At 35.9% G+C, this 24,499-nt stretch overlaps 1 protein-coding gene across 8 annotated transcripts in view; it reads right to left on the bottom strand.

The window, feature by feature from the left end:
- REPS1 (RALBP1 associated Eps domain containing 1) overlaps window positions 1-24,499 on the bottom strand; it is an 82,323-nt gene that overhangs the window by 32,236 nt on the left and 25,588 nt on the right. For 7 of the 8 annotated variants that reach the window (XM_077894683.1, XM_077894679.1, XM_077894671.1 and 4 more), the window contains 7 exons: window positions 7,217-7,340; window positions 5,446-5,642; window positions 5,148-5,301; window positions 4,519-4,643; window positions 3,846-4,008; window positions 3,501-3,564; window positions 2,403-2,557 (listed from right to left, as the gene is read on the bottom strand). In XM_077894683.1, the coding sequence (XP_077750809.1) occupies window positions 2,403-2,557; window positions 3,501-3,564; window positions 3,846-4,008; window positions 4,519-4,643; window positions 5,148-5,301; window positions 5,446-5,642; window positions 7,217-7,340 (982 nt within the window). The remainder of the gene's footprint in view (window positions 1-2,402; window positions 2,558-3,500; window positions 3,565-3,845; window positions 4,009-4,518; window positions 4,644-5,147; window positions 5,302-5,445; window positions 5,643-7,216; window positions 7,341-24,499) is intronic. The other variant, XM_077894696.1, reaches the window with a different exon arrangement.

The raw sequence follows: 24,499 nt of genomic DNA on the forward strand, positions 1-24,499 counted from the left end.
TAGAAAGAGGAAAGAAAGAACAGGATTCAGTATGATACATGTGCCATAATAAGCAGCATGTAGGACATGTTATGAGAGATCAGAGAAAACAGAAACTACTTTTGCCTGGCAGTCAGAAAACCTCCAAAGAGGGAATACCTACGATAAATTCTCAGATCAGTCAAAAGAAACTGTTTGGGTATTTCACTTTTAGTGTCTAAAACTTCTAAAGTGAACTTCTAAAGACACAGCTATTTTAAATTGTGTTTGTGGATACTGATGGATCCACAGTGTCACATGACAGTTTCTATATTCAAAGGGCTTTATGTACTATGAATCTCGGGCTTCTGAGAAGTAGGTAAAAAAAAGATTAATCAGTTTCACCCCAAAATTAACTGAATTCCAAATTTATAAGCAGGCAAAGATCTGAATTTAATATTGTGTAGCCAAATGTTTATAATAAATTTGGTCAGAAAACCATATAATATTATGTTGGGATGGGAATAAACTATCTGATTCTTTGAAATCTTTAAAATTATAATTAAAGCAATTGTATACAGATAAATGCAGGTAAAAAAACCCAGTGTCTCTTTGCCATACAGATTTAACAGGTCTAAAAAAACAAAGGCCCAAAAAAAGAAATTCTTCAATCATGAGCTTTAATTTAAAATTCAGGCAATAGATCAAATTTACGAAGAACCAGAATTCATTTAAATTAAAAAAAAAAACAAAAAATTCCACTGACTACATGCAATAGCCAGATTTACCAATCTGAATGCAACAGATAACAGGTTCAGACAAGTCTCTAGAGAATAACGTAACAGAAAAAAACTCCACTTATTTTCTTGTATTAGTGTGCTATCACTTTTCAAAGAACTAAAGTCACAGAAAATTTCTAGATACAAGGACCAATTTTTAAAATGATACACCAAGGGTACAGCTACTAAAGTTTCATCTCCCTTTCGCTACTATCAAATAAGCTAGACAAAGTTCTTTTTATTTATTTCTCAATTAGGCAAATCAAAGTACTCTGAAGCAAAATTACCAACAAAAATAGCTTTCAGCTCAAGTTAGAGGTTACCTTATAACTACCTGAAATGATCAGGAAAATCTAGGAGTCTCATAGGATCATATTTCTAAAAAACATAAAATCAATGCTAAAATTTTTCATCAGTTTATTCATTAATAAAAAGTCAGGGTACAATTCAGGTTCTGAAACATGAATGGCATCAAATCCACATTTCAGGCGGAGAAACAGAAGGAAAAAATAGAATAAATGGTCAGAACTTGCCCAAGGTCACAGGAATAATTAGTAAAACTAGAAGCTGACTCAGATTCTTAACACCATCGAGATTATTCTCTTTGTGAGATTAGTAACATGCATATGATTCCTTCTGTATAATTTAGGCAATAAGGTCAGATCATGTGCATTTCTGGGTTAAACAGACACTGCCTAATAGATAAATGTCCTTTTGAGAGCCAAATTCTGTTTTAACTTTTCTTTCAAAAGTATAAAATTCCTTCCATTAAAACATCCAAAAGAAATTTTAGATAAGAAAACTGAAGATAATTAAGTTTTAATTAGGCTCATTAAGAATTTAACGTTAAGATTTCCTTTTATTCATTCTGAATTTTATTCATTTCTTTAACCCTTATATTGTTTCCTTTTTAAGAAAGCTACCAGTATATATGGGCATTTACAAAAGCATTCTTATAAACATGATAACAAAATGGCACCTATCTAATAATCAAACACAAAATTACCAGATTTCTTTATAGTCTGAAGGAAAGAGTTGGGCCTTTGAAAGAAAAATGCCTGCATATTGCATTGGTCTAATGATAAACCAGGTATCATCCTTCAATAAATTAAGATGTATTCAATGGAAAAATGGTGATGATGCAGACAGGCTACCTTGCTCACCCCAGATAATATATAATGTAATTAAAGGGGTGGCAAAACAACCAGAGATACCATGAGATGCTCGTAAAATCTCAGCAAATCAAAAGTATAAAGTGAAGTAGTGGCATGTATTATTTATCTCTTTAAAACTAAATAAGACAAACCATTAATCCAAGTTCAGCCTGTATATCATACTCTGATGGCAAATCTACTTGCTCTTGATGAAATATCTATGTTCTTGAGTTTTAATAATTATCTTGATTTTGCTTTTAAGAATTGTGTTGGGGCACATGGTGGCTCAGTCAGTTGAGCGTCCAACTCCTGACTTCAGGTCAGGTCATGATCTCAGGGTTGTGAGACATGCTCTGTGCTCAGCACAGACTCTGAGGGTTTTTTTTTTTTTCTTTCCCTCTCTCTCTCTCTCAAGCAAATAAATAAATTCTTTAAAAAAAAAAAAAAAAAAAAAAGAATCAAGTGCTATGTTTAAGGCCTGCAACCAGATCCCTTCAGTTCCCAATCTTACCTGCTGAGTCCTCCAAATCAATCAATTTGGGCATTAGGCTTTCAGGGAGTTTTTCTGGTAAGTCATAGCCATTCTTCCTAGCAACTACCAGATGAAAAGCAGCACAAAACTCATCCAGTGTCAATGCTCCATCTTTATCAAAGTCTGAAAGTTCCCTAGAAGACAAACTTACTATAAATATAATCATCTGCTTTAGATCCCTTTATGTCTCAAAAAGAAGAAAAAGAAATCCTTTTCCAGAAAAAGTGCAATCAATAATCCCATAAATGGAAAGAAATGGATTATACAACCTAGGCAGTGGGCATTTTGGGTATTTAAGGCACAATTCCTTAAACTTTTCTGAATGCTTGAAATTCTTATAATCAAATGCTAAAAAACAGCTTCAATAAATAAGATCACCAAAAAATGACTTTTAATCAATATGTATTTTTAGTAACAGAATTTAGTTTAAAGTCAGGCCTACTTAATAAATCACTAAATTTATAAAAAACTGTTTTTATTGTTATGAAAGTCCTACATGTATCCACTTTAAAGCATTCAATAGAATTACAAGGCTTGATATAAAAAAAACAGCAGCCCCTCTATCCTTTCACTTAATAGATGCAGAAGCAACCACTTATGTATTTAATGCCTCACACTATAAAGAGCATGTATATATTGCTAGTTCTAGATTTTTCAGTTTAGGCATTATCTATCTTCCTTCTACTATAGCATTCTACACTACTAAAAACCCTTTAAAGTAGAAATAACACTTATGTTTATCTGATAACTGTTTTAAAACCAAATGGGCTACACACAACCATGTAAGTACCAACTAGCTTTTATTCCATGCATTATGCTAGCAACAAGAAATAGCAGATATGATTTAAAAGAATTTTAGCACTTTTTAAAGAACTACTGTACTGGCATCACTTATTTCTTTTCCAGAGAGTGAGACAGAAGTTGACCATTTTAAGGCAATACTGTGTTCTTTGAGAACACTCTTGAAGAGCTTGTGCTCTCATCGTTTATTTTTTAAGGTTTGAAAATCCACCTGCTGGAAGGAAACTCCTTTGAAACAACCCACATTACCCAACTGATGTGATATACCACACTTACCAAATATGAGAAAGTTCAAGAATAGGAAGTTTTGATTTTGTAAAAAACTCTTTAGCTGCAGATCCTGAAATATTAAAACAGTGTTGTTTAATGTTATTCTGAACTTACAGATTCAAGAATAAAATGTGAGGTTAAGAGTCTTTTTAAGACTTTTTCACTGGGAAAATGGTAATCTTAACATGTGTCTATGTCATGTTTTTGTCTCCAGTGATTATAAACTTTTCAGACAATTTGAGGATCAATTATCTTTTATAATCTCTGACCAATAAAACCATATCTTTGAAATTATGAAATTGAGACTTTGTCTTGTCCCATCTAGAAGAATTTCTGTTTTTAACAACTCACCTGGAATAAATCCGTTTAGATCAGGCTGAATGGTTTTAAATTGATTTACATAATACTGCCTTTGTTCATCTGTTATTTTCCAGGGATCATCATAACTACTGGATTGCCTACGAATTTCATTGGCAGCTGTAGCTGATGCTACAGTTCGTACTGTTGTCTGGTCCTGTAAGGAAACATTTTTTTTCCTCAGTACAGTATCTATCTATATGATTATACGGACCAAGATTGCTAGGTTATTATTCTTTGAAAGTGAAACTTACTTTTTGTGGATGTTTAAAATATAAGAAGTCTTCACAAACTCATCAGCAAACCACATATTTGTTATAATCAGGTTACTGAATGTTTCTGTACAATGATTATATAAGTGCGTAGAATGATAGCAATATGTAAGCAACAGAAAGTTATGAAAAATGTGCTAAGAAAGCCAAGCAAATATATTCCTAGGGGCAGAAAACTTTCAAAATGTCATTGAATAATTAGAAAGAAAATCAGCCAAAACTTTTAGTGAAACATTCCAATGATAACAGACTTTAAGACACAGAGCAGAGTTCCGTGTTGTATAAAAGAGTGAACTTACATTTACAAAATTTGCAACAGCAAAATATAAAATGAATGACTGCAGCGATACTCTGAATGAAGCAAATAAAAATGCAATACCAATAAAATGTCACACCTGGACAGAAGCAGGATGCATGGTTAAAAGAGTACTGGTTGGTGGAGTATCTGCAAAACTGACCCAAGTTTCTTGTGGTGGAGGTGGAGAATGCCCTGACCACACTGCATCACCAGCAGAAGAACCTAAGAGGAGAATGGGTACACATGCTGGCTCACTTTTGAAGAAAAGTTACCAGGTTTTTTACCATAACTCACCATACATATATTATGTTTTCTTTTGAACTCTAACTTTGAAAAAATGTTAACGATTTCCAAAATCAATCTCCTCTGTCAACTTAAAACTTCATTTAAATCTTTTTAAATTGTTCTTGTACTTTCCTTGTCAATACTGGAATTAATGTAATACACCCCTCATATTCTGAGAAATCATTATTCATTTCACCTTCAGAGAATCTGGTATCTATAAACTTCTGTCTGAGCACTACATGTGTAAGTAAACGCAATTACCACTGTTCAAAGTGATATATCTACTTACAAACTTTCATTGTTGGCTTCTGCTTCTAATTAAGGCACTTAAATTATAATTAAAAATGGTCTTGAAGGCAACTCTTAAAGGAGTATTACCTAGTTTCCTTCAATTTATGACCCTTCATAAATAACCGTCCCTTCTAAAGAATTTCAAAATACCTGATTGTGCTTCACCAAAGGGAGACCAAAATGGTCCAGGTCCTGCAAGAGGCCTCTCGCTATTTCCCCCACTGGGGTGACGGCTGTGCTTCCTCCATGTGTGTGGAGAAGTTGGTGGGGACTGCTGGGGTGAAACTACTGGAGATGCAGGTTCCTAAAAACAGTATTATTAGTATTATTATTATTTTAAGACTTAAATCTTTTTAAAATACCATTTTCATTAAGAAAGCACTCAAATGTTTTAGTGTAAACATCTACACAGGACATAAAGAGATAACATCTCCAGGCACATGATTACCTGCTGATCTGCAGATGTACGAGGCTGGACAGTATCATGGCTTACAGATCCCTTTTTCACTTGCCCCCTGCCAGGTGGTGGTGGAATTACACCAGAGTAAGACCCTTGATTTTCAGAATCTGAAGAATATGAGGCTGCATGGCGAGATTCCTGTTCATTCTTTGAAGCAACAAATCTTGGCAGAGGAAGGTCCTTTACTGTTAATCATAGAAATAATTATTACTTTAAAATAAAACAAGGGCACACATTAGAACTGCTATACGAATTAGATATTAAAAAGAACTTTTGCAAAAACAAATACAGAAAAAGCAGACACACATTTATCATGACATTTACACCATCTCCCTTAGATTGTGGGAGACTAACCTAGAAAGAAATAGTAACACTAAATTTTCCTTCTAAAGGCAGGAATAGCTAATTACAGCTAATGGTAATAGCTATAAAAATGTCCTGTCTGGCTCTCTGCTTACAACTGAGGCAACAAGATGCCAAGGTCAATGATAGTGACTGACAGAATCTGAACTCAGGGCAGCCTGACCTGAAAGCTTAGGCTACTTCTTTTCTACTCATACTGATTCTCTTAACTAAGATGTTAGAGCCACAAGTAAAACAAAGACTACGTCACTAGATTGAGACTAGATTCATCTAGACATTTCATGGCACAAATTCCTGAAAAATATTTTACTGTCCACCTACCAACAGAACAAAGCATTTTATCTATCCACTTTAGTCTGGCTTATACCCTACATTCAATTTTAAAGAGAGGAAAGAACACTGAGAACTACATCGCACATCAATCACAGCTCACACTTTTAGACTAGACAACACACAGAAGAGCAGAATTTTTAAAAGAAAGTACGCTTCCCTCCACTATAATTATCTGCATCTCTCTTGAATCCTCATACAAAGGAGAAAAAATACTAAGCTTATTCAGTATTTACATAAAGGAATCCAAAATTACCTAAAAAGAATGTAAACTCTCAATTCTAGACAAATGATGTGTAGCAAACCAGAGGTCAACAATGAAAACCTCACAGTGACTAATAAACTGAACTTGGTCCTTAAAACTATTTATAAAAATTTTAACATTACAGAAAACCTCAAGTTTTGTTTCCTCTTTTCCCTACAACAACCACAGAACTCTCTGCAGTTAAGTACCTAGCTTTATAGAATTTCCACTGACTTCGACATCAATAAGCAGAAAAACTAATTATCCCAGGTGACACTCGTAAGGCAGACAGATATCTATAACTAGGCTTTAGCCTGCCAATATTTTAATATTGTTTCTATCAATCAGAAAGTTTTGGTTAACTAATTCCTTCTAATTTCAAATGCACAGCCTTCTCAAACGAAAAAAACACAAAGTATAATGTAGTTTTATACTTACTAGAAAAGAAGAATATAAGGAAGACATATAAGAAGATGGTCAGTCACTACGACTTATCATTTACTCTGATAAAAATTATCTAAACTTTCTAAGCAATTTTTAGTGAATTATTTCTGAAAAATCACTTTTTTTTAAATCACCACTTTTAACAATTTTCATATTATCAAATACGTATTAAGTACATACATGCTGTAACAGGTTTAACAAAGAGATACTTTTCTAATATTCACAAATGAAAAAAGCATGGTAGTGAGAATAAAGCCATGACACTTAAGTTGCAAATGCCAGTATAGTATCAGGAAAACTCAAAAATTCTACTGACTTTATTTCATTTGTGATCAGAAGACTATTTTCACTTCAACTACTAATGTACACCATATTTACCTGTATTTATACTTTCCACTCTTAAAGGGAAACCAGACTGGGCAACAGCTACAAGTTTCAAAGCAATATAGAACTGACTTCTTCCAAAGTAACCAAGCCTCGTTGCACCACAAAGCTCCATAATCTATAAAAAAACCACAATGTTAACATTAAGATTTATGATAATAATTTTCCAAATAAGCAGATATCTAACTTCTGTTTATATGACTTCTCCAAAACATAACTGACACAGTATATTACACTCAACTGACAGCCAACTTCCTCAGGTTTCAGATTTGCAAGTTTGAAAATAAAAAGGCACTGACCTTATAATAAGAAAGTTATAGTCTTCTACTTAGAACTAAGCATCCATGTGATAAAAGCAATTTTATTTTATTAGAAAAACTATTTTCTCTTATGGGTCATATTTTTCAGCAACAATGTACCATCATCCATTCTTCATAAACACTATGCATACAACAGGGCCAAAAGTTCCTGCAACTAATAGATTATCATGCAGCCATTTAAAGTAATAGTCATAAAATAAATAAATAAATATAGTCATAAAATGATATATTAAGTGGAAAAAAGCAGGATACATAATTTTAACCACATAAACACAAATTTGAAAAGAATCAAATATATACAATTCTAACAGCAATTTTCTTAAGGGAGATTAAGAGTAGGGTTTTTCCTCTTATTTCTCAGATTGTATTTAATGTGGTTATACTACTTTTCTTAAAAAAAGAAAAACCCAATTTTTGTTTGCTTTGTGTTTTTAAGGCACAAAAGGATCTATATCGATCATTGTAGTCATTCAACATGTATTTTCTAGACTGGCTACTACAAATAAGTCTCAGATTAGAAAAGAGAATTTTCAGTTATAAGATTAAATTACAACTCCAAAAGCTGGAGTAATATCTATTGTCCAGAGATGATAATCTTAAAATAAACACTAAGTATCGTTGTCTCACCTCAAAAGATAACAATTTCTATAGAAAGGGAACATATTTGTCTATTTTCTTTTTCCCAAAACACTCAAAGATTAGGGTACCCAGATGTTATGGTAGTAAGTCAGAAGTACTTACTAGAATTGAAAAAAAAAGCACCACCAACCATTAAGCAACGTATCACAATCACAGTAACCATTTGTTTACACACATGAGAAGACCGCAGTCATTTTTTGTGATTGATCAGCAACGGAGAAAGTTCCTGATTCTGCCACTAAGGGGCATCACTTCAGTGTAAATTTAAAAGGGCAAGGAGGATAAAGAGGAAGGAAGGTTCACATTAGGGACCTTTAGGAGGAAAAGGAGGGCAAGAGTTAAGAAGGTCACACAGCCTTGAAAAACACGCAGGCATTTTGTCATGGTTACTGCCCTTTTCCAAGATTTCCAGAAAAGTCTGCCTGCTCGGCACCCTGTAAGGATCATTACACATCTTAGATACTCTTGCTTATAAAACAAATCTAAAACATCCAAAATATGCCCTGTATCTACGCTAGATAAAGGGAAGACCTACGAGGAAATCACAGGTAGTTGGTTTATTTATCCTTGTTAAATGCGGTTCAGTCAGTAGGAGATGCCCAGGGAACAGGAAGGAATGCAGAAGGGGTGTTAAGAAAGAGGTACACTGTGGGGATGTGCTCCACACCTGGGAAGCAGACAACAGGTGATGACTGAAGCAGAGGGAGGAAATGAGAATGGAAGAAGATATTTGCAAATGACCTATCAGATAAAGGGCTAGTATTCAAGATCTAGAAAGAACTTATTAAACTCAACACCCAAGAAACAAATAATCCAATCATGAAATAGGCAGAAGACATGAACAGAAATTTCACCAAAGAAGACATACACATGGCCAACAAGCACATGAGAAAATGCTCCACATCACTTGCCATCAGGGAAATACAAATCAAAACCACAATGAGATACCACCTCACATCAGTGAGAATGGGAAAAATTAGTAAGACAGGAAACAACAAATGTTGGAGAGGATGTGGAGAAAGGGAAACCCCTCTTGCTCTGTTGGTGGGAATGTGAACTGGTATAGCCACTCTGGAAAACTGTGTAGAGGTTCCTCAAAGAATTAAAAATAGAGCTACCCTACGACCCAGCAAATGCACTACTGGGGATTTACCCCAAAGATACAGATGCAGAGAAACAGCAGGACACCTGCACCCCGATGTTTATAGCAGCAATATCCACAATAGCCAAACTGTGGAAGGAGCCTTGGTGTCCATCGACAGATGAATGGATAAAGAAGATGTGGTACATTTATACAATGGAATATATTACTCAGCCATCAGAAAGGACGAATACCCACCATTTCCTTCGATGTGGATGGAACTGGAGGGTATCATGTTGAGTGAAATAAGTCAATAGGAGAAGGACAATCATCATATGGTTTCACTCATACGGGGAATACAAGAAATAGTGAAAGGGATTATAAGGGAAAAGAGAGGAAATGAGTGGGAAAATTAGAGAGGGAGACAAACCATGAGAGACTCCTAACTCTGGGAAACAAACAAAGGGTGATGGAAGAGGAGGCGGGCAGGGGGATGGGGTAACTGGGTGACAGGCACTGGGTGTTATACTATATGTTAGCAAATTGAACTTCAATTAAAAAAGAGAAAGAGAGAGAGACAGAGCGCAGGAGAGCGCTTGCCTACAAACCCAGAGCAGTGAAGGGAACTTTGGAGAACACCAAAACCTAAAGGCAGGTGTAAAAAGGAGCCTATGAAAGAAGCAGTGGGAAAAAGTATCAGCAGAAGGAGGAAATCAACGGTGGAAAGAGGTTCTAGAAGGTAGGAGCAAGCCTTAAAGAAAATCACTATTGTACATACAAATTCATGTACAAAGGTGTTCACAATGAGAAGCAATCTAAACTTAAACGCAAGAACAAAGATACAGTTGATTATGAAATAACTATATATGAGAAAACCATTAACATTTAAACTCACAGCTTACCAGTATTAATGTTATGAAAACAAAAAGCAAGATACAAAGCAGTGTATACATAAGTAAAATTCCAATTTTATTGGGATATATGTACACATAAATCATAGTGAATATGCCAGTGATTACTTCTAGGGACTGAGATTAAGGGATATTTCTATGTTTTCTTTACATGAGCCTATATTACTATCAAAAGTATTTAATATTATTTAATCAAAAATTTATAAATAATTTCCAAACAAGAGAATTAGTGGGGCCAAATTAAAAAAAAAAAAAAAGAAAACACTCTATTTTGCAGTTAGGAGGTTTTTGCTGCTTGAGCACTAGTAGAGATGCGATAGGGTAAAATCTCATTTACAATGGATTAAGGAATAAACAAGAGGAATGCAAGTGGACAGACAGGTTAGGATGCTTGGCTCTCAAAGAAAGTATGTTTAGAAGGGTAATCTTGCTTCTCCTAATTCTCAGAGCCAGTGAGTGGAAGAACCTGCTCAAGAAGCCAGGTCCTTTGATTCAAAACCCAAAGCTCTTTCCAAGGGGCCACTTTGGTGGGGTGGAGGGTAGAAAAGCAAGAAGGTATACTATATTTCTACTGTATCAGACATAAAAAAATTTTAAATATATACATATATATTAAAAGCTGCCTATAAGGAAAGAGGAATGAGGTTTTCAAAGGGGAGATAAAAAGGACTCAAAGCAAAATATTTGCTGTTATTTCTCTATAATCCTGGCTGCATCACCTACAAAACTCACTTTGTGGTGCAAGTTAGGCATATATGTGTCACTGATGACTATCTTTCCAATTAGAGAGGCTACAAGTCCTTGAAAGCAGCTGACAAAGAAAACAAAACAAAAAAAAAAAGAAAGCAGCTGACAGGGAAAGGAGCTGTAACATACAAACTTAAAAATGCTTTTGCTATTGCCAAATGCCTTTCAAAAAGGTTACTGAAATTTATTCTCCCACTATCAATAGGAGTGTTTCCTTTTCATCTTTTCTCCAGTAACCTAAAAAGGTCATTCACACACCTACATGTAGCATTTTGACCACCTGTGTTACAGAGTTTCATATAGCTATTTCTTACTTTAGCTTTATAATATTTAAATATGTGATAGAGGAGCACTCAGGTGGCTCAGTTGGTTAAGGAAGGCCTCTACTCAGATCTTGATTTCCTGGCCCTGGGGTTGGCCTGCATTGTCAGGCTCTGCTTCTCCCTCTCCCTCTGCCCCTCCCCACCTCACACTAGCAAGTGCACTCTCTCTCAAGTAAATAAATAAATAAGATCTTTTTTTTTTAAGTGAATGAATGAATGTCTGACAGATTATTAGCCCAGACTTCAATGTTTCTTTCTTGTTTACAATTTTCTGGACTACTCTCATATTATTATTCCACCAAATAATCTTTACAATTATTTGTCAAAAGAAATTGAGATTTTAAATGGAATGGCAATTTATTTTTAATCTTTTTCCTAACTTTAATGAAACCATTTCTAGTGGTTAAGCATGATCCGGGCTAGTAACACTCTGCAACACCACCGTTATGTTAAGAAACTATTCAGCTAAAGAGTGCCTGGGTAGTAGGTCAGTTAAATATCTAACTCTTGATTTCACTGCAGTCATGAAGCCTCACATCCGGCTTTGTGCTGGGGGAGGGGGGTTGCTTAAGATTCTCTCTCCCTCTCCCTTACTCATGGGCTCACTAGGAAGGAAGGAGGTAGGGGAGGGAAGGGAAGGGAAAAGGAAGAAAGGAAGAATAGATATTTTTGGAGAAAGAAAAAACAACTAGTTCCACTGGTCTAAGAATTTTCTTTGGAATTTTCTGTTTTCAAAAACAACAAATAGATGTTAATTTTATTGTGTGCACTTTTGGGCAGAAAAGTAAAAGATCATAATTTTTCTCCTTGGTCTATTAATAATTCCATTAACAGAGTTCCTAACATTAAACCATCCTTTGATCTGTAAAATGAATTCCATTTAGTCATGGTGTATATTACTGTTTCAAATAAGATTTAGAACATTTTAAACAGAATCATAAAATGATTAGGCCCCCCCAAAACACAAAAAACCCAAAACCCCAAAACCCTTATATCTAAAAGGTTTGGAAGTAGTGCTATGTTGGCTTTGTAAACACAACTAACAAGTTTTACTTTTTTTTCCTCTCTGCTCTGAATACTTTAAATAGATTTGGAACTATCTGTTCCATAAAGATTTGGAAGAATTCACCTATGACACGTGCTGAGTATGATCTCAGATGTGTCTGTTTCTTGAATAAACTAGGTTGTCGATCTCTAAAATGATAATTTCCTAGGAAATCATTTCTCATCTCAAATTTTGAAATTTACTATTAGTTCAGCATTATTCAAAGCAGTCCCACTCTTTCAAGTGCCTCTCTATGGTAACTTCCCCTTGGCCTAAATTACACACATTTGTGAGCACGCTTGTGCAGTTGTCTAATATTGAAAATCACGAAAGCCCTTGTTAGGATCCAGATTCCCAGACCTCTTCATTAGACTATTACTCACCTAGGACACCCAGGGCCAGCTAGTGTTGCTGGTATACTAACAACAGCTACTGAAAACCATTAAAACTTACATTATTGTGGTAAAATAAGTACCTAAGGATATGGAATTCAAAGTTCCTCCAATCCCCATCAGAGGTAACAATTCTTTTCATATGTACTTCCCATTTTTTCCACGTGTATACAAACATATGAGTACACATATTTTTTACACATACAGGGTCATACTGTATGAGACTTTTTCACATCATATTACTTGAAGATCTTTTTATATCAGCATAAGTCTCTTTCATATTTCATATCATACGTATTACATTGATGATATTTCATATCATACGTATTACAAATTAACCAGTCCCCTACTGATGGACCCTTAGATTTTCTTAGCTTTCTATTAAAAATAATGCCATAGACATTCCTGTGTATTATCTTTGTGCACTTGTAGAACTGTACGACAAATTTCTAGAAATGGAATACACTTTAAAATATAATATAGTCAAGCACTCCAAAAATGGAATGACTTACAGACCAGCACAGAATCATGGCTACATGGTCGGAGACAGGATAGAAAAAGGCCAAAAGTTTTCATTAATTTTATTGGCTTCATGAGGATATCAATCCTAAATAAGTCAGTGTTGACTTTTTTCCTGAATGCACTATTCCATAATACTTATCAAAAGGTCATTAACTTCCAGGAAGAAAAGATAAACTAGATTACAGTTCATTTTAATACCTATAGAGATCAACATGGTTAGGGAGTCATTCTGTGTCATTTACATAGTACTTGAGCAAGTTATATCACTTTACTATTGTCTTAGTCTCCTTCTATGAAAACTGGGGAACATAATATACTACCTCTTATGATGGTTATCAGGAGTCAATGAAATTGTATTTAATTGTAAAACGCAAAAGTGTCTCATTCAAGATAGAATTATTATTACTTTTACCTGTGATCATAATGTATTTTATTCAGAGACTCCAGAGACTAAGTCATCCTTAAAAACTACATTCTCCCAACAGCCAAGAGTTAATTCTTTAAGTGCCAAAGTGGATTTTATTATTATCATTATGAAAAGTCTTCTAAAATATAGGATGCTTTCAAGACTTTTTAAGTGTTTTGAAGTTCTTAAAAAAATACACTGAGTACAGGAAATTACCTCCTCTCAAGAATCTTATTAAAATGACAGTAAGGGAATATATATCCACAAAAATAAATAGGAGAGAAGGGGAAACAATGAGCAGGCAGGAAATCTCAACAAATGTTAGCAATCAGAAAGCACATGGATTCATGCCTAATAAAGTAGGTGGAAGAAACAGTGCCAAGAATACCTATGGAGGAGAACTAATTTGTCCTGCAAAATCCAGGGACTCACCCAGAAATGCCAGGTATGACTAAGTGAAATTGGGACAGAGATGAAAATCCGTATCTCTACAGCTGCTCACAGAATATTAGCAACCAGACTTTACCCTCCAAATATAAACAAACAAAAAGCTGGAAGTTATATCTCTAAAGAATGAAATGTAGGGAAGTACTAGATCAGCTGATATGGACAGAGGTTGTTGCCCTAGAGAAAAGCTCCTGTTTCTAGTATTTAGCAATCTACTACGAGTCAGCATCTGACCCAGTCCTCCCAAAATAAGGCTGCCTTTTCAAGAGCTAATGCAAGAACACAGAGCTCAGTTATTCTACTGTTGCCTTAAATATAGACAAGTTACCAAACATCAACAAACAACTGAGGAAAACCTACATAATGGAAGAAAACTGTAAAATTTAAAAAGAGGAAAAAAACTCTGAGGGAAAAATGTAATTCAGGAAAGAGAGAGCACTTAAAAATACTCCAGTGAGGAGCACCAATGTAGTTCAGATGGTTAAGGGTCTGCCTTCAGCTCAGGTCAGGATGCCATGACCCTGGAACGGAGCCCTGTATTGGGCTCCCTACTCGGTGGGGAACCTGCTTCTCCCTCTCCCTCTGTCTGTTGCTCCCCCTGCTTGTGCTCCCTCTCTGTCAAATTAATCAGATAAGGGGATCCCTGAGTGGCGCAGCGGTTTGGCGCCTGCCTTTGGCCCAGGGCACGATCCTGGAGACCCGGGATCAAATCCCATGTTGGGCTCCCTGCATGGAGCCTGCTTCTCCTTCTGCCTGTGTCTCTGCCTCTCTCTCTCTCTCTCTCTCTCTCTCTGTGTCTCTCATGAATAAATAAATAAAATCTTAAAAAAAAATTAATCACATAAAATCTTTAACACACACACACACACACACACACACACCCCAAACTCTAGTGAGCATTCTTTGACAAATTTAAGACAGTAATGCATCCATAAAACAAGAACAGGATACTATGAAAAAGGAACAACCAAAGAACAAGATGTCTGAAAATACACAAAGTTCAAAAGAAATACTAGAAGATAGAGAAAAATTTCTCTAGAAGTAGGAAGGGACAAGGTGGGTTAGGAAATGAGAGAAAAACAGAGAATTAATTTGGAATGACAAAATGTTTCTTAAAATGAGGTATACAAAAAAGGCAGAGAAAATAGAGTAAGAGATTTTCCCCAAATCTAAAGTAAAGATATCTTTCAGATTGAGAGAGCCTATTGAGGGCTCAATACAATGGGTTAAAGAATTCCTGAACACATTACTGTGGAATTTCAGAATAGCAAAGATAAAACAAAGATCCTAAGAGCATCCAGAATATGTGTAAGGGAAGTGGATAAGGGAGAGAGGTACTGATCACTAAGAAGAAATATTAACTGGACTGGAATCAGACTTCTCATCAGTAACACTGAATCAGAAAACAATAAAGCAATACCATCAAGGTTCTAAGAAAAATTATTTTCAACCTAGCATTCTGTATCCAAACTAGCATTAAGATGATGGAAAGAACAGACACTTTTAGTGGATGCAGAAATAAAAAAAGTTTACCTCCTATAAAATCTCCCTTGAGAAAATATTTAAGGATGTTACTCAGCAAAATTTAGAGACAGAACATCCAAGAAAAAGCAGATATGCACCAAGAAAAAGGGAAATAAGGCTGCAGGATGACAACTATGTAACTGGCCCGAAGAGCAGCTAGTCCATATTAGAGCAAAATGACAGAAAGTTCCAGGAAGATTTCAGAAAAAATAAAGGGGAAGGAATGGATACAAAGGCAAAGGTCCTAGGGGGTTTAAAAAAAAAAAAAGGGGGATCCCTGGGTGGTGCAGCAGTTTGGCGCCTGCCTTTGGCCCAGGGCGCAATCCTGGAGACCCGGGATCGAATCCCGCTTCGGGCTCCTGGTGCATGGAGCCTGCTTCTCCCTCTGCCTGTGTCTCTGCCTCTCTCCTTCTCTCTCTCTCTCTCTGTGTGACTATCATAAATAAATAAAGAAAAAAAAAAAAAAGGCAACTGAGAAAGTTTGGTGAGGGAAAGCTTCATGAGAATAATCACAGTACTATATCATAGAACTGGATCTGCAGTAAAAATATTTATATCTTCATAACGTAAACACACTTTGGTTTTCAACTTTTAGATTCCATCTGAAGTCGGAACATATTAATTAAGAATTATGGTTTAAGAACAAGGTGCAAATGTTCTCAACATTAAATATGTAAAAGTGTAACTAACAAGTTCAAAGAAGGATAAGAAAGCTGAAGGGAAAAAGTCATGGACTTCTGGTTTTTGGTCTAGTACTTAAGAAGTAGAAGCCAATACTCTTTCTTAAAGCAAAAAGCTGAACAAACTGAAAAACCAAAAACTCTTCTTAGATCTGTAAGAAAAGTTGGGCAGATCACAGAACAAACTGCTGCCCCCCCGGAACTGGAGACCAACAGAAGGCAGATACAGAGAATCACAACTTACTGGAAGCAAAACCCATCCGCATCAACTGCCTTGAAACCCAGATGAAGTACAGGACAGGGGAAGGAGAGGAAATTGTTGCTCTGTTCAGAAAACCCTTACAATTCCTGATTTTTTAAATCATATGCAGATACTATTTTTTTTAAAGACTTTATTTATTAATGAGAGAAACAGAGAAAGAGAGAGGCTGAGACACAGGCAGAGGGAGAAGCAGCCCAAGGTGGGACTAGATCCCGGGTCGCCAGGATCACGCCCTGGGCTGAAGGCGGCACGCTAAACCGCTGAGCTACCCAGGCTGCCCTGCAGATATTATTTTGATGAAAACCTAAAGTATGTATTTTTGAAAGATGTAATAATAGCACACTCTTAGTTTCAACAATATAGATTTTTTTCCAAAGGTTTTATTTGTCTACTTAAGAGAGAGAGGAAGAGAGAGAGAGAGAGAGAGGGCGCGCGCATGCACAACTGAGGGAGAGGCAGAGGGAGTGAAGGTGACTACTCCCTACTGAGCAGGGAGTCCGATGTGGGGCTCCATCTCAGGACTCTGAGATCATGACCTGAGCTGAAGGCAGATGCTTAACTGAGCCACCCAGGCATCCCAACAATACAGATTTTACAAACAAACTAGTACACTGTACTATATTGCAGTTATACATTCAAAGCCCCTGAGAAAAAATGAAATGTTTTTCTTCGCCTAATAGACTAACACTATTAACAGAAGTTTTTTTTTTTTTTTTTAATGATTTGTGACTTTTTCTTTGTTGCCAAGCTCTTTTACTCTAATCAGCAGTCTTCCTACTTGCTGACCCCTTCTGCCTTGCCCACCATGGTTTAGAAATAGAACCTTTTAAAACTGTATAAAAACAAGAATAAATAGTTCTTTAATAGTAACTCAAAGAGCTCACCAAAGAACAAATTATTATTATTTTTTCTTCCAGATATACAAATGGTCGTGGTACATTTGTTGGTAGGGGAGAGGGATTAACATTTATTGAAAATACATAATGCTAAGCACAATCCCAATTACTCAAAGTGTTCCCATCTAATCCTAAAAATAATGTAGAAGAATTGGTATTATCATTTTATGAAGAAAGAATCAGGTTGGCCAAGTAACTAAGGCCAGAGGGCCCAAAAGGGAGAGCTGTAATTCAAAACTATGCCTTTAATTTTTCACCACGACATGTTGTACATTGTCCTTTTCCCAGGATAATGTTGGCTTCCTCAGGGCAAGTACCCTCACTAACCTCTAACGCATGTCTTATAGCCCAGAGTGCCTAGAATCCAGTGACAATGAAAGAGTAGTATAAATGTGTAAGCAAGGCTCTTTAATCCTAGGTTCAGGACATGAGGTACAGGAATGCTAGCAACACTGTACAGTTGTTTCTTATCTGAAATAAGAAAAGGTTAGATGCCAAATTACACATTTGAGCTTGAATTCATGAGCTGAATTACAATATAAGAATTCAGAAAAATGGAATGAGGACTATACTGAAACTGTATGATATGGAGAAGAATCGTAGCAAGCTGTCTATATTCTCCCCAAGATGAAATTTTATGAAATGTTTAATACAGTTGAATCCTGAGCAACATAGGAATTAGGGGAGACAAACCCCTATTCAGTCAAAAATACATAAACTTGTGACTTCCCAAAAACTTAATTAAAAATCTGTTGACCAGAAACCTTACCAATAACAAAGTCGATTAACATATATTTTGCATGTTAAATGTATTATACTTTGTATTTTTACAATAAAGTAAGCTAGAGAAAGGAAAATGTTAAGAAAATCATGAGGAGGAAAAAATAAATTTACAGTACTGTGCCCATATTTATTGAAAAAAATCTGCATGTAAGTGAACCCACTAAATTCAAATCCATACCGTTCAAGGGTCAACTGCACTACAAAATACAATAGAAAATAAGATCCTCCCTTTAGGGCACTTGGGTAGCTCAGTCAGTTAAGCGTCTGCCTTCCACTCAGGTCATGATCCTGGGAGTCCTGGGATCGAGTCCCGCATTAGGCTCCCTGTTCAGCGGGGAATCTGCTTCTCCCTCTACCTCTACCCCTGCTGGTATTCTCTCTCTCAAATAAATAACATCTTTAAGAAAAAAACAAAAAACAAAAAACCCTCCCTTTATAGTCATTATCAGGTTAAAAATGAGGTGAATCCACCATTGCTTTCATTTTTAAAATGAAAGATTAAATGGGAATGAATCGGTGGCAAAGCTATGTATTTGCTGGCTTAAAAGCCCAGGCACCTTGGTAGCATTGTAGTGTATACATGTAGACCAATCAGTGTCATTTTTCTTAATTTACTAACTTGTTAGACTAGTCCCTACACATCTCTGACTCATTAGCTTTAGTGACATGGGAGTATTTATAATGAAGATTCACATTTACCAGAGAAATTAAAAGAAAGTAGGGAACAATTATACTTAGTACCTATGATTAGGAAGGCTGTTTACTTGTTATCACACTTAATGATCAGAACAATTCTCTAATGTTGGCTACCATTATCCCCAGTTAATAGGAAAGGACACTGAGGCTAATAAGTGGCAGAGCCAGGATTCAAAGCTTTATTAGTCTAAGTCCAAAGCTCTCTGTTCCCAGCTGTCTCCAAAGCACAGCTAAACACAACTCTTAACACTGGCATACTTATGGAGCAGTAGTTTCAAAATGTATTCCAATGAACGCCAGTCAAGCTAAAGACTCTGCAGTTGAGTAAATTAAGAGATATTCTATTTCCTGTGGAGACTACACAATGCAGTTTTAGACCAAAAGAGGCACCAAAAAAAAAAAAAAAAAAAAAAAAATCCTGTAGCCTAGAAATAAACCTCTTTCTGATTCAGAGACTATTAAAATGCTTTAGAAGTAGTGGTTCATAGAACAGATGCTTGGTATAAGAAACTTTGGGAATCAGTGCTGTGGACCCTAGAGCTGTGATTTTCACATTTTTTGGTCTCAGGATCCCTTATACATACTTTAAAAAGTTATTGAGAAAAAAAATATATTTTTTTATATAAGTACTGAGGACTCCCCCAAAGCTTTTGTTTTTGTGGTTTATATTTACATATTTACCATATTAGAATTTAATTCTTTAAAATTTAGGAATATGTATCTATAAATTCATTTAAAAATAAAAAAATAAAAATCTTATTATATGTAATGTAAAATTTTATGAAAATAACTATTCTCCAAAATTTTAAAAATTGCGTAAAGGTGTGCCTGGCTGGCTCAGTCTTAGAGCATATGACTCATGATCCTGGGGCAGAGAGCTTACATTAAAAACAAAAACAAAACTAGCGAAAAGAGTACATTGTTTTATATGCATGCAAATTTTCCTTAATGTATAGTTTAAGCTAAGAGTCTCCTACCCGTCTAATATTTGATTCATTGCAATATGTCACTTTGTTTCAAATATAAGAGAACACTCTTACTTCACAGGGATATGTACTGGAAAACAGAAGGTGATTTAATATAGCCTTGTCAGATAATTCTGATTTTGTTTTGATACTAACCTGAAACTCAACAAATGGTAAATGCTTAAAATACAGTTGCAATATGGAATCCAAAGCCACATATTTTTGCATACCATTAAAATGCACTGGTGTACCAAGCGCACTGCATCCTCCATTGGTCATTTGTAGACTATTAGTTCTGGTTATGTAGATCTTCCAAATGTTGACACATTTCATTTATACAATATTTTTTAAATCAAAAGCTAATATCACCACCGATTTCCTCAGAAAAGTCATTAAATATTGGGAAGCAATAATCAAGCACATAGTTGTAGACAAAGTTTGTTGAAATCTAATTTTTGCCAGAAAGCTTGAATTTCATCATTTGTAATAAAAAGCATCAGTTTTTTACACGACAGGCACACTGTCTTCATTTGTAACCAAGTATCTGCCCAATCTCCAAGGTTGAAGTTGTTCCTTCAAGAAGTGGTGTTTCATGAAAAAATATGGTTCACAATTCAAATAAAAGTACTTTCCCTTGGGGCAGCCTGGGTGGCTCAGCGGTTTAGTGCCACCTTCAGCCCAGGGCCTGATTCTGGAGATCCAGAATCGAGTCCCATGTCGGGCTCCCTGCATAGAGCCTGTGTCTCTGCCTTTCTCTCTCTCTCTCTCTCATGAATGAATAAATAAATAAATAAATAAATAAATAAATAAATAATAAAATCTTTCTTAAAAAAATTACTTTCCCTCAAGACAATCATCACATTTTAGTATGCAGAAGTGCTTTATGCACACTTAACATTTCCTCACACAAAATACTAAAAAGACATATGCTCAAGGGTTAAGGATTAATAGAATTAATTTTTTTCTATACACTGAACATTAAGTGAAACCGGCTTCTCTACTGTAGCAGTTAAGAACATAATACTAGTAAAGTTTGGTAAATGTACTGATCTGTACCAAGGACCAGTAGTTTTATCTGCCACTACTTTGAACTACCAATGCTAATGTCAACACAGAAAAAAAGGGCAAAAACCAGCTATTAGTTTGCAAATAATTTTGACCTCACACACTAGGGGGCTACAAACCAAACTTTGGGAAATGCCATTACAGAGCATATACCCTCTTCTGCTACAGAGGAAAAAAAAAGACAACAGTGACAGGAGGACCTCTTGCTTTGATGCCGATGCTCTCTACTCCTTGCCCTAGAACAGCCACTGAAAACATACTGTCTTACAGGTGCAAGCCAGTACCATAAATTACTGAAGCTGGCCAGATGGGGGGAGGTAGTGAACTAAGGAGAGAAGGTGTGAAGGAAACTGCTAGGACGCTCTAGCTAACCGCTATTACAAAAGAGTATCTGCCAAATGATGCCATCTTCAGATTTTTCTAAAGATGGAAATCCGGAATTTTCTAGGATACGTTCTCATTTTCAGATGCTAACATGGATTCAAAATAATTTTTAAAACATATACTGACTAACTAAAATATGTGGACCATGTATTTACATGTTCTGTCCCCAAGGGTGTTCTATAGTTAATACTAGAAAAATGGCATAAAATAAATAGCAAACCTGCAATAATGTCCCTTCGGGTCCCCTAGCAAGCAGGGCAGAAAAAAAGTGAGACCAAATTTCATGAAAGATACTCATCCATTCAGGCATTATTATATATCAACTTGCCCTGCTTATATAATGGTCTTAGAGTGCTTTAAGCTATCTAAGATTCTGAATGCACAGAAAAAAATTATTCTCAGGCCATTAATGAATCATTATATAATGGTTTTATATAAGATCTTGTTATCTGGCAAAGTGACTCAAGGTACTGAGACTATTGAAGAGTAACCAAGAGAAATTAATTCTAAGGAAATGTGTGATCCCATCCTCCACTGGTCTGTCAGGTACGGTTCTTACATATTCCCACAGTATCAGTAATACATGAATTCTAAAATACCTCTTCCTCCTTTCTTTCAGTAAATCAAGACTGCTCCTGCTTCAGGGACTTTGCACTTGCTGTGCCCTCTGTAGGTTTTCTTTTTCTTTTTCTTTTCTCTGTAGGTTTTCTCCGCAGATTTTTTCTTGGCTGGCTTCTTCTGCCAGCCAGGTCTCAGCTCAAGTGTCTTAATCTCAGAGACCTTTCTAGAGCACCCTACTGTTTACTTACTTATTGTCAACATCTCCAAGAAGGCAACCTCTTATATTCCCAGCACCTAGAACAACTCCTGATGTACAAGTATCAATGTTTGTTGGCTGGGAGAATAAATGAACGAATTATTTTTTTAAATCAACTTTGCTGTAGTCTCTGTCCACTACAATACACAAGGCTACCGGATTAACAATCCTAAAACACAGCTCCAAATAATGTTCATTATATTTAAAAGAACAAACTTCTAAGTCCAGCTTTTAAGACTCTCCATAATATACCCCCAAAATTCTTTTCCAGTCTTCCTTTGACCAATCTAGACTGGACTACCCTCTCTCCATGCTTCGGGTTTCTCTCACCACATCATGTAGGTCTGCCTATTAAAATTATACCCTTTTCTTCACAAACACCTTAAGAGCCTCCTCCTTCCTGTAACATTCTCCATTCTTCCTACTAATCTGTAAGTGAATGACTTTTGTCTTTGTATTTCTACTCCAGCTTCTACCATCTGAATTACTTGAGTTATCTGCATCATTATGTGTGTCAACCACACACTTCTGATACTCCCTCTACTAAGATCCTTGGGGGCAGAGATTATGACTTAGTCATAGTAGCAAGATCTAGCACTGTACTCTGCACTTAGTGTTGAAGGGAACTGCTCCCTCATGGTGCCCACACTCTCTTGATTTACCAAATTCATTCTGTTAGCCTTTATTTGAATTAAATCTTTTGTGTGTGTGTGTGTGTGTGTGTGTGTGAGTGAGAGAGAGAGAGAGAGAGAATTAAAACTTTCTGATTAGAAAAACTCTTTAAGAGTTAAATATTCTCTAATAGTAAACACTGTTTGCTTTGTGCAAGGTAATTTGGATTACACATGATCCAGGCACATCTGCACATCCCCTTCACCACTACAGTATATTGTGGTAAGCAGAAAAGGTAAAAAAGTCAATGGCAAAGAAGACAGGGGCATACATCAAAGTACAGTCATTACTGTACTTAACTTCTTTAAGTAGGACTTAACTTCTTTTTAAGCACTGCTGTCCACACAGAATATGTTTATTTACAAATTATGTGGACACACTAATCTCTAGTATTTTCCTTTGTTATAAAGGCAATTTAAATACGTAGCCAGTGCCACTAACAAGTGAGTAACTCATATCTATTACTACACTCATGAAGCATGTTTGCATTCCTAAATGATTTTAGCTATCCCTTTGTGGCCAGCTCCACTGTTAATTTCCTAGGAAATTTAGGACTAAAGTGAAATGCAATCTTACCAAACTTTTTGAGATACTTAGCAGTCATGTTAGAGCAAATACCTCATCTCCCTTTCAATATATTACCTTCTTCTCCAAAATCCTCAGTACTATTGGTCTGCCTATACAACTCAAATGCTCTTTGATTTCAAATCTAAGTAAGGTTCGAGACCACACTGCTGCTTTGCTTTCTCGTACTATGACTTTACTTTAATCTGTAAGTAAATAGGCATTCTCTTATTCTTTTCTGTCACTTGTATAACTTCCATTTCATATTTCAGCCACAGTCTTTTTTTTTTAATTTTTATTTATTTATGATAGTCACACAGAGAGAGAGAGAGAGAGAGAGAGAGGCAGAGACACAGGCAGAGGGAGAAGCAGGTTCCATGCACCAGGAGCCCGATGTGGGATCACGCCCTGGGCCAAAGGCAGGCGCCAAACCGCTGCGCCACCCAGGGATCCCCAGCCACAGTCTTAAGGATGAGTCTGCCCAGTCTTTTCCCAACAGTATGTCCTTAGGTAAAATAAAAAATTGTCTACATATTGCTGTGCTGGCAATGGCATATATTTTACATCATCTCAAAAATAGGAAGTGTATCAGCCTTTTCTTGAGCCCTTATAAAAAATTAGGCACTGAAATATCAGATAAGTAATGGATAAATATTAATCTCCTCTCTACATTTGCAAAAGGTGTCCTTTTCAATACAAAAAAAAAAACCTACAAATGTCTCCTATAACTTTACTGTAGAAAAAGTTTAAATATATGTTTTTTCACCTACTAATATTATCACAGAAATCTATCCAAAGAACACACTATAACAGACTACTGCTATAGCACCTAGAAGCTTACTAATATTTGGAAGGCAGTTACTGTTCTACTTGCTAAAGCAAGGAATTGTAAAGAATGTGTTAAGTAGTCAACACAAAAAGAGGACTGAAATAGATTTAAAAAAAAATATATATATATATATATATTTTTTTTTTTTTAAGAGAGGAAGAGACAGGGAGGTAGAGGGGCAGAGGGAGAGGGAGAGAATCTTACGCAGGCTCCATGCACTGGGCTCAATCTCGCAACCCTGAGTCCATGACCCAAGCTGAAATCAAGAGTCGGGGACTTAACTGATTGAGCCACCCAGGCACCCGAG

This window comes from Canis aureus, chromosome 1 (genome assembly GCF_053574225.1).
Source record: "Canis aureus isolate CA01 chromosome 1, VMU_Caureus_v.1.0, whole genome shotgun sequence".
NCBI lineage: Eukaryota > Metazoa > Chordata > Mammalia > Carnivora > Canidae > Canis > Canis aureus.